The sequence below is a fragment of the Oryzias melastigma genome, linkage group LG5, assembly GCF_002922805.2.
Source record: "Oryzias melastigma strain HK-1 linkage group LG5, ASM292280v2, whole genome shotgun sequence".
NCBI lineage: Eukaryota > Metazoa > Chordata > Actinopteri > Beloniformes > Adrianichthyidae > Oryzias > Oryzias melastigma.
In genome coordinates, this window is record NC_050516.1 from 20,351,276 (window position 1) to 20,362,283 (window position 11,008).

The 11,008-nt window shown below is 35.6% G+C and overlaps 1 protein-coding gene across 1 annotated transcript; it reads left to right on the forward strand.

Moving 5' to 3' along the window:
* Window positions 1-29: 29 nt before the first annotated feature.
* Window positions 30-10,703, forward strand: rab22a (RAB22A, member RAS oncogene family). Its single transcript, XM_024269124.2, has 7 exons — window positions 30-361; window positions 1,602-1,681; window positions 2,799-2,880; window positions 5,069-5,140; window positions 5,981-6,087; window positions 6,330-6,439; window positions 8,136-10,703. Exons 1-7 carry the CDS (start codon window positions 326-328, stop codon window positions 8,231-8,233), a joined length of 585 nt encoding a protein of 194 aa, XP_024124892.1. The 5' UTR covers window positions 30-325; the 3' UTR covers window positions 8,234-10,703.
* The last annotated feature ends 305 nt before the right edge of the window (window positions 10,704-11,008 follow it).

Here is an 11,008-nt window from a genome sequence, read left to right on the forward strand (position 1 = left end):
TCTTTGTGTACACATACAAAAAAAGGAGCCGATGTTGTCACGTGACCACACTCCGAGGTTCAAGATGGAGACCGAGCATTTTGGAGGTTTCGCTATTAGCTAGCTAGATGCGTACAGTAACGACATTATGTCTGTGTGACGGACTACAAGACATCTGAAATACTTTTAATAACAACCCAGAGATGTGTATTTGCCATCTATTGACAAACATGAAACGAGACTGTTCGTAATCACTGCCCCAGTAAAGAAAACTGCATATAAAGCAAGCAGAAGAGAAACTCTCCATGATCTTCATCTCAAACTTGTTCTGAAAGGGGAGACTGATATGGCGTTGAGAGAGTTAAAAGTTTGTCTCCTTGGGGTAAGTAGCTATTGATTTTAAGATAAACGTGTTATTATTGTATGTATGTGTTAAAACGAGGCTCGGTATCAAAACTGGAACGCCTCCCCCTTTGTAAATTTACTTCTTAAGCTGTTGTTCGTAACAAACGTGTAACTTTACCGACCTTTCTCTGACTTTACACAACAGCAGCAAAACATAAACCTTTTTGTGGATCGTGTACTTAAGGGGATTTAATAATAATTTGCCACGTGATGACTCTTTAAACTACAACTGATGCAATTTCAAAACTTCCGGTTTTTTATTTTTATTTTAAAGTTGATTTCTTAAGACATTTCCCTAGCCTAAATATGGGTGTTTTTATTTGTTGCCTAAAACTGGAAGTGCAGATGAGTCACTCAGTGGTTTTGTTGCAATAGTAACTTCATTTTGAACAATCTGATTCATTGACCTAAAATTGATCCCGGGCATTTTTAGCCAAAATATCCACCAGAGTGACTCAGAAATAAATACCTTGTACTGAACAGTAGAGGTGAAGTTTTCCAGATTCCTTGTGTTTCTTGCAAGATAATCAAGTGTAAATTAAATATGTGTACAAACAAACTAGTAAACAAGAATTAATGCCAAATCCATTCATATTTTAGTTTAATGAAGTTCATCCCATTGTTGGTTTTTCAGATTAAAATACTACAAATTATTAGAACATTCTACCACACTGTATGATTGCACCTCTTTGCAAAATTCAAAGTGTTTCCACACATTGGACTGTAATGATGGATTCATCATTTTTTGCTGCCATCACGTTTTGTCACCTGTGGTGGTCGTTTTTACATTATAGTAAAATAAACCTAGTGTACCTCAATCGAAATAGTATTTTCCAACATTGATGTAATACATTTATGTCATTTTGAAACGGTTTTATAATGGTGTATAGGTTGATTTGATTAAAAACTTGCCTCAAGCAGATCCATCTGCTTGAATCAGTTAATTAAGTTAATTTAATCGTTACAACATCAGAAAAGAAATTGCACCATAATATTGACTGCAGATTACTTCCTTAATGCTTGAAGGGAAAAGTAATGGAGTAAGTATGTGGAGACGGGTTCTGTGCTTGCCTCAGCTTGTTCCAAAGATGAAGGTGGACACTAAGCAGGGAATCATTAAGCCATAACAAATTTAAAATCATCAGTAACAAAAACTTTCAAGTGAAGGAGAATGTAGATAGCAAAGTTTTATAGTCGATTTTTCTTTGTCTCTGCAGGACACTGGAGTTGGAAAAACTAGTATTGTTTGGAGATTTGTGGAGGATAGCTTTGACCCAAACATCAATCCAACCATTGGGTAAGCTTCTGCTGTCTTCAAATCTGAACTTTGTTTTTATTTCTGGGCCCTTGTTGCTGTAATCTGTAAAAAGTGCAGTTTACCATTGAGGTCATTAAACTTTTTTAAAGCTCGTTGTTTAGTTAAGCAGATGATAGATATCATGCAGTGATTCTCTTCAACCTTTGATTTATTTAATGCTTTTAGAAATAAATAAACGAGTCCAGCTTCTTAGTTGTGAGGTTCTGCAACTACACAAGCCAATAAACAAACAACAAAAAAAATTGATTTGGTTCACACGTTTTATGTTTAGAAACGTGTACAATAGTATTTACCTAAATATTACTCTGACACTTTTTAAAACTTTTTTTGCTGACCTGTCAAACTCCCAACATGGAAATATAGAGCAGAAAATCATTATTTAGATATCAGGGAATCGTGTTAGTATAAACTAATATGATACAATTTATTAGTAATTCATCTGACAGACGAAAAGGTTTTTTTTTTTACATTTCTGTATAAAATATTTGATATACTTTGAATACTTGCTGAAATATTTACCTTTATTTACCAATTTCAAATGACAGACTGACTTTAGACTCTCTCTCTATACATATATATATGATGCAGAAGAAAACTTTTTTTTATATACAGTGGTGGACAAAATTGTTCATACCCCTCAGTTAAAGAAGGACAAACCCACAATTCTCACTGAAATCACTTGAAACTTACAAAAGTAACAATAAATAAAAATTTATTGAAAATTAAACAATCAAAATCAGCCATCACTTTTGAATTGTTGATGAACATAATTATTTAAAAAAACAAAGTAATGAAACAGGCCTGGACAAAAATGATGGTACCTCAATAAAAGATTGAAAACTATTTGACCAGAGTGACATGATTAACTCAGGTGTGTCCTTTAATTCACATCACAGGTGTTTTATTTATTGTTACTTTTGTAAGTTTTGAGTGATTTCAGTGAGAATTGTGGGTTTTGCCTTTCTTTAACTGAGGGGTATGAACAATTTTGTCCACCACTGTATATATGTATATATATATATATATATATATATATATATATATTACATTACATTACAGTCTGTAAGGTCTTATAAATACGTTTCTTCTCCTCCAGGGCATCCTTCATGACCAAGACAGTGCAATACCAAAACGAGCTGCACAAGTTCCTGATCTGGGACACAGCAGGACAAGAACGGGTTTGTATCCCCAATCAAAACTAAAAACTCACAAATATATGTATATATAAGCAGATTTTTTAGTCCTATCATTCTGATTATTTGCTTTTACAGGAAGTAAAATAGCTTGTGAAATGAGAGACACTCCCTTAAAAGGACTGTAAGCGTGCACGTACTGAGTACTTCTGACAGGGGGCGATATCTTCCTTTTTAAGTTAACGTTCTTCATGTTTCTGCTTGCTGATGCTTGAGTCACCTTTTGTTTTTCAACTTTTAAGTCCCAAATTTTTTAAGTAATTTTTAAAGGTGTGTAGTGTTTTTTGGAAAAAAAAACACTTGGGATTTCTACATAATCTTTCCTGACTGTTTCTTTTTTTCTTTTTTAAATTCATTGGTAAAGGGTTGAGGGTCTGGAGTTGCCTTATGTTCTAATCTATAATTTCAAATCTGAAAGAACAAATTAAAAAAGCACAAATTTAGCAGTTTTAGCACCAAAATGATTTAAATGAAATCCACACCAACACCCAGACAGATATTTGTGTGGGAAACGACTTTCCCTTTTGACTCACACTTTGCAAGAATCATTTTTCCATGTTACTCATTCATGGTACTTCCCTCTTTGTGCATTGCCTTTTCTTTTCTTTTTTTTTTTTGTTTTTTGCAATCCAGACCTGTTGTTTAGGATGTCCTGTTGCTAAAAGGACACATCCTCCCTTCTTTTTTTCACCCTGTTTCCTGTCAGTTGCACTTCTTTAAAAAAAGTGCTTTAATAAAGTCAGTTGGTTTACTTTTTATCTGAAAGTGCTGACTTCTATGCCACTTTTTTATCCCAAAAAGTTGTTTGTGATTAACAAAAAATGTTTTTGTTTTTTTCTTTTTTATTATTTTTACTTGGCCCTGCATTTTTACTCTCAACTTTTCTTGCAAAAAAAATAAAAAATAATCAAAATACTAATCTAAGCTATTAGATAAAGAAAATCTGGGCGCAATCCAGTCTAAGACCATAACTCAGGACAAAATGAGGTCTTAAGAGAACATCCAAGCTCAACTGTCAGCAGCCCACCAGGCTGCTCTTTCTGACTGCTCTTTATCACATGAAAGAAGCAGATGGAAGCTTCACTGCATCTGGACCGGGAGCCTTTCTTTCATTACAAGCAGCTCGTGCTTTTATCAATTAATCAGCTCTTTTGGGTCATCCCTGGAGCAGTGTTCAATGTTTCTTTGTGGCCAGATGTCTGGCCTTGCTGTGATTGCTCCTAGGGTTGAGGCGAGCATAGACCACACAGGACTGGCTGTGGAGCAGCCCTCATGCTCGCCAACTGAACAGACAGTGCTCTCCTCAGTGCCTCTGCCAAGTATCCCGAGCCGGATTCTCACTGGCAGTCTTGGGGCCAGTAACAACTGTTATTATGTGGAATGTGGGCTTTCCTGGGATAACACTGTCACTCTGAGATGGATCGCTTATTCAGTCTTATTGTAAAAGGAAAATACAATTTGCAGGAATTCAGGGTCACTCTGAAGGGGAAACATTTTTTTGAGAACTTTGTTGATTTAAAAGCGCAGATTTAATGTTTTACTCGTGAGTTACAGCTCTAAACGGCCAAAACAAAAACTTTAAAAGATTCATAAATACATTTCTCCTTCAGCTTTTATCAATTAATCAGCTCTCATAGGTCATCCCTGAAGCTTTTTAATAAAATATGTTTATTGTCTTGCAGTTTATTTCTGTTTTATGTTTATTGCAGTTGATATTTTTAAGTTTAATGAAACTTCCACTAATGCATTTTTAATGAAACTGTGCCAGTTCAATATTTGACTCTCAATCAATGAAAAGCCACAATACTATTTAATTTTGTTGGAAGTAAAACTTTATAGCTTTGCTCTTATATTTAAGAGGGTTATGTAGTCATCTTTTTATGTTTAGGAAAAAGTAGCTGGAAGAAAGTTGAGGTTTGAAAACACAAGTTGAAGTTTTCTTCTTTTTTCCTTTTCAACGCCAATCAAAGAAACAATGCTTTTTTTTATATATATAATGTAGCAGATGCTTTTATTCCAAAGCAACTTAAAAAACGAGTTGTTAAAAAAGCAGAACAATTAAGCTAACTAATTCACTGCTCCCAGTCAAAAGTTAAAATCTTGTGAAGAAGGAAGACAAAACTTTTGTTGTTAAGTGTTCATCCACTAACATCCCATCTTCATCTTCCAACAGTTTCGTGCTCTGGCCCCAATGTACTACAGAGGATCAGCGGCGGCCATCATTGTTTATGACATCACAAAAGAGGTGATTTATTCACTTGTTTTAATTTCACAAAAAATATGTACTTGCTTTACTGTTTCCTGCTGGGTTTTTTGTAACTTTGCAGGATATCAGTTGGATTAAAATAAAATTGAGCTTAAAATTGCATTTTGAAGTATTTTTTGGGTCAAATTGTTGTGATATAGGACCAGAAAAAAAACAAGTTTGAAAAAGCTTGTTGCAGTGACATACAGCTGCATAAGAAAATATGTAAACCCTTTGGAATTACTTGGTTTTATGCGTGAACTGGTCACACGATTGTTATCAATAAAAACATGAAAGCATAAATTGGTGTGATTTAAGCAGGCGATGTTTTTCTTCATTATTGTGATTTAGACTGAGATTAAAAAAGACACATCATGTGTCCATTTCGTACAGAAATTGAGGTACTTTCTATTGCAACTGTAGATGCTACAGTTTAATTTCCAGATAAATAGATCACTGTTTTCTTCATCCGAGTTGGCAAAAGCTCAAAGCTGTAAAGTGGATAGCTCTAATATTGCTCTAAATTTTTGATGCATCAACAATAATAGGTTTGGGCTGCAAACTAGCAGGATAGTGTAAACAAATGTATGATGGGTAATGAGGGCAGGCTTACTCCGCACTAGGGGTGCCACGATTATTCAACGGCTAATCTACTATTAAAATAGTCGACCACTAACTTAACAGCCGATTGGCAGTTGATTTATAGTATCCTAAAAGAAACTTTTAGAGCTTTCTTTTAAAATTATGCATAACTATGCCATAAAGTTTCTTAAATTCACACAGAAGATAGTGTGCTGACACCTCCACTCCCCAGAAGCTGATTGTTTACCTCTTTACCAGGACTCCTTCCAAACACTGAAGAACTGGGTCAAAGAGCTTCGCCAGCACGGACCTCCCAATATAGTGGTCGCCATTGCAGGCAACAAATGTGACCTGTCAGACTCCAGGTGAGCCTCAGCTGAGATTATAACATTTGATGGTGAGATAAGCATAGGTTGAGAAACTGCTTTTATGGCAACATGTTGTCTAGATAAACACTTTGTACAGGTACGGTGTGGATCCGTGTGTTTTGTTGTAATATCACTATCTCGCACATAAATTACCCATCTCCCAGGTTTATCTTCCACACAGATCCCCCACCAAAATTTATACACATTTCAAACTATTGCCTTTGACATGTGTTATACAGGGAAGTGTCAGAAAAGGATGCCAAGGACTACGCTGAGTCCATCCATGCCATCTTTGTGGAAACCAGTGCCAAGAATGCCATAAACATCAACGAGGTCTTCACAGAGATAAGTGAGTGTGTTTTTGAATACTTGATGCAGCTGGAGCCAGCAGATCTACTTTACTGTCAAAGTAATGGTAGGAAGAAAATATTTTTATTAGTGGATTTTAAAGCACTTAAAAAAAAAGTCTTAATGAATTCGATTTGTTTGTGTATTTACTCTCACGACAAATGTTTGACACTTAAATGGGCTGCAGTGAAATTACTTAAAGTCATGTCAGTCACAGATTTAAGCTTCTTGGAGACAAAGCTAAAGGTATATGGAGAATTGAAGGTAGCATTGTAAGCGGCTGGATGGCTCAATTTGCTGGACAGTGTGCAGGATTTGTACGTGGAAAGCTAGAGTAAGTTTCTTAGGGGGCGCAATGAGCTGAATGCTGTGTGGGTCTTTAGGCAAGACCTTTCACACTACTGCCTACCTATGTGAGCACAAGAAGGTCCGGGTCTCCCTGAGCCGGTCCCCAGCTTGGATAAAATACAGTGTACTGTCCGGAACCGGCGGAAAAAAACCTGCTAAACCAAAATATGCAAATTTTGATTTGCGAGGGGATTTACAGAAAGATGAACAACAATTAATGTAGTTTTATCAGTGAATTTCACCTACTTCTCTTTTATGTTCCCTTTTTGTTTTAAATATCTTTAAAATTTGGTTTAAAATTGCATCATCTAATAAATCTAAGAAAAGTTAAAAAGTAATATTTTCTGAATTGTAGAAAAGGGGAGGACTTTGAATTGAAGGAAACCTTGTATATACACAGAAATAGTACAGGAAGGTCACTTTTTAATGTCAAGGTGTGTTAATTTGGAATACAGAAGAATTTAATCAGGTTCCATCTTCATAGCTTTATTTCAAACAAGATCAGTGACATTACCATACTAAGTAACTTTCTTGAAAAAGAAAATATTGTGCATTTTAGTTCCTTGTTGTTTATAATAATTACAATAAAAAATATATATTTTTTAATTATATTAAAAATATGCAGTAGATCCACTTTTTTAGTGTTTAAAAGTCTAAATGGAAGTTTTGGGAAGCTGTAATCTGCATGTAGAATTAGACTTTTCTTGTACTTGTCTGAACACTAATGATTTAAAAAAAAGAATTAAAAATATCCAAGTTTATGATGGCTGTCATGTCCAAATCAAACCAACAAATCACACTACGCAAAAACATATTCAAAGTGTCTGCCCTGAGACTTTTTTGAGTTCAAATCCAGGTTGAGTCATACCAAAGACTCTAAAAATGGAACCTAAAACCTCCCTGCTTGACACTCAGCATTAAAGGGTTAAACCACCAAATGGTTCCCGAGCGCGCCTGTGTCTGCACCTCACCACTCCCCCAGGGGATGAGTCAAATGTGGAGAACAAATGTCACACACCTAGGTGCGTGACAACTTATGGGACTTTAACTTTATATTTACTATGAGACATAACTGCCTGAATGATGATGTTTAAGTTTTTCAAAAGCGTCTTCAATATCCATATATTAATACAAGTTTTATGATCAGTACGGAGCATATCTAGTCACTTTTATGCCAAATAATTTTCAGTTTAAATGATGGACAAACATCATCCAATCAGGGATGTTCCATAGCACCTATGTTTTCCTGCCTCTTATTAACACTAATTAATATTTTATTAATTACAAAATATTTTTAAAAAATCTAGTTGAAATGTCTGTGCTCCTAAACTCCATCTTTGTCCTTGCAGGCAAGCGCATACCCGTCGTTGATGCAGCAGGAGGGACCTCGGCGAAAAGTATTAAACTAGGACGACAGGTTTCAGAGTCTCGCAGGACATGCTGCTGATGATGGTAACTGTCCCAAGAAGACCCGACCCTTTGCTCACTCCCAGACAGTGCTTCGGCGCTCCACACCGTCTCCAACCTCCCGTAATAACCAGCAGCTGGGCGCAGTGCGACTCCTGACAGCTGCAGAAAACACTTTGTTTTTAATGACTCTCAGCAGCGATGGGTCATCATTCATCACCTCAGACGTGGTGGCAGGAGAAGCATATTTGCTCAACAGTGTGTACTTGCTTATCGAAAGGAACCTTCTTGTGCAATTGTATCATAGCCAAAGTATGATTAGAACTTTTGATGTTTGTAATACACGAATTCAAAGGTCATTTGTACATTTGTACAAACCTGCTATTTTTGAACAGAAAAGAGCAAAGTAGTTGTTTTGATAGCTCTTAAGTTATTGCATTTTACTTTGATGGGTAAGTATTGCTTAAGGCATTAATGACTTCAAAATCAATTTATATTTAGTATCAATGCATGTACTTTTTTTTTTTTTTTTTACAAGAAACTTAAAAAAGCAAAAACTCGTGTTATCAGCCAGACTCTTGACTGATTGTCTTGAGCGCCTTATTTGAATTGGGTGGTGTGAGTTTTGACCAGCTTAAGGTTTCAGTGCCGTGTAAACGTCAGTAAAAGATGGAGAAATGAAAGGTATGTGGGAGCTTACTTCCTATGCATGCTGGGAATAGCTTAACATTTAGTGGAACTTACTTCTGCCATGTTTGTTCAGTGAGATGTAGCTGAAGCAGTGAGATAAACACAACTTAAAAAAAAAAAAATACTGTCTGGTTTATCGTTGGTGTTTAATGTAATTCCGTCTCTCTTCATCAGGTTGTGCTAGAAAAGTGAACAAAGCATGTCCCTCAAATATCCTTTATTTGTGAGCTTTATTGTTGGACTTTTGGCTTTAAAGTGCCCCCTTTTCTTACAAAAAATAGCTAAAAATTGTAAAACTAAAACCAGAATTGTAAACAGCCAGCAACCCCTTTTTTTCAGTAGCACCACTAGGGCCGATAGAGCAACTCCTATGTTCCATACATGGTTTATAGAGAATTGTGTCACTGGTGATCTGCCTTCTTTTTAGTCTTTTGCTGCTAATTGAGCGTTATATGAGGAGTTGTGTGATGTTTTGCCTTTTTTCTTTATTGTCCCGTAAATATTTTCCATCTTCTCTCCATTCTAATCAGTACCAGCTTTCATACCTGGTGATGTCATGAAAACTTTCAGATCATAACATTCTTTTTTTTTTTTTACTCAAATATCCATTAGCAGACGTTTTAACGCACAGAGCCAGCCTTTGCTGAATTCATTTAACCTCTTTTTTTCCAGAGTCAGCCTGGATTTTTTCTCTCCCTGCTTTCATGTTTTATGCGTCTACGGTCTGACCTTGAGGTCCTTAAAGCCTGATTCTAATTGTGTGTTGAGGATTGTGTATTTACATCCCTGGAGATGGTTTTCAGGATGCTGTTCCGAATTGGCCTAATTTTGAATAACCAGCACGATGAAGTGTGATTCAAAGCTTTTTATATCCATTTTCAAATTACTTTTTTTTTACAAACAAGACAAAAATATTGTTGTGAAAGCAATTTTTCCTTAAATTGAAGTGGATTTCATTTGTTATATCAGAGGATTTTTCAATGTTGATTGCACTTAATGCAGATTTAATAACTCTTCTTTTCAGCTGTAGTTGATTATATCGATTAAGAATAAGACGTATGTCTTGTTCTTTGATTATCTTCCCATTTAAGAAAGTAAACTTTCTCCCTCCTGTCTCTGGAATTTTAGTCATCACTACATTCTACTGCCAGCTCGAGTCGGCCTTTATCACACTGACATTTGATATAAAAGGGATAATGTCTTCATACTTTGTTCTGAAGAAACCTTGACCCATATTATTCGCATTGCTGCCTAGTTATGCTTTGAAAATTACACAATGGACAGGTCTTATCTAATGTCTTGGCATTTTAAGTTTCTATATGTTGTGCCAGGTATTCGCTCAATTTATTTTTTTATTTTTTTTATGAAAGCTGTCATGCCAAAGCTGTTTAACCACCCATTAATAAAACATTTTTAAAGCTTGATCATACTGAAATGCTATTTGCATGAAAATGTGACTTAAAATATGTTTGGAAATTGAAGACAATATCAATAATGTTTCTTTTTTTTTTAATTTTGCGTTGAAAACTATCTGTCTTGGGCTGGCCCTGGGAATGAGATTCATCTATATTATGTATCTTTTACTGTGGACTTGTCACCAGTCACACACAAAGCATTGACGTGCTCCTATTTACTTGTTTGTGTGAGCGCACTATATCTGTTCATCATTTGTTTTAAAACAATTAGCATTGCATTATTTGTAGCATTTTACTGTTACACAACTTTTGTGACAAAATGCCTGAGAACTATTGTTCAGTAATCCAAATGTGTAAAAAGGGAATTGTTGGTTGGTTACTAATAAAACTGACAAATATGCTGAATGCTTGCTGTGTCACACAAGAATGAAAGAGTGAGGGATGCTGTCTGACAGAAATTACTCATCGTTGAGAGTATTGTTCTCTGGAGATGTTGTAATTGTATCGTTTTGCTCAGTTGGCAGCTCACTGCATGGTTATATATCCAAAAATGTGCTTGAGGGAGTTTCCACTGCAACAGTGAGATGGCACTCCCCATAAAGTCATCTAGCTCAGTAGTTGGTGCATTTTTAAAATCTTTTTTATTTAAAGTCCCACTCCTATCAGCTTCTGATCTATTTCCAGAAGTGTTTCCAGTGGGCTTTTAATCA

What these genes read in the sequence shown, in the direction of transcription:
- rab22a (XM_024269124.2), top strand. Translation starts at nt 326, where the DNA reads ATGGCGTTGAGAGAGTTAAAAGTTTGTCTCCTTGGG. An exon ending in AACATCAATCCAACCATTGG is followed by an intron (nt 1,682 to 2,798) that starts GTAAGCTTCTGC and finishes CTTCTCCTCCAG; the next exon opens with GGCATCCTTCATGACCAAGA. An exon ending in CGAGGTCTTCACAGAGATAA is followed by an intron (nt 6,440 to 8,135) that starts GTGAGTGTGTTT and finishes TTGTCCTTGCAG; the next exon opens with GCAAGCGCATACCCGTCGTT.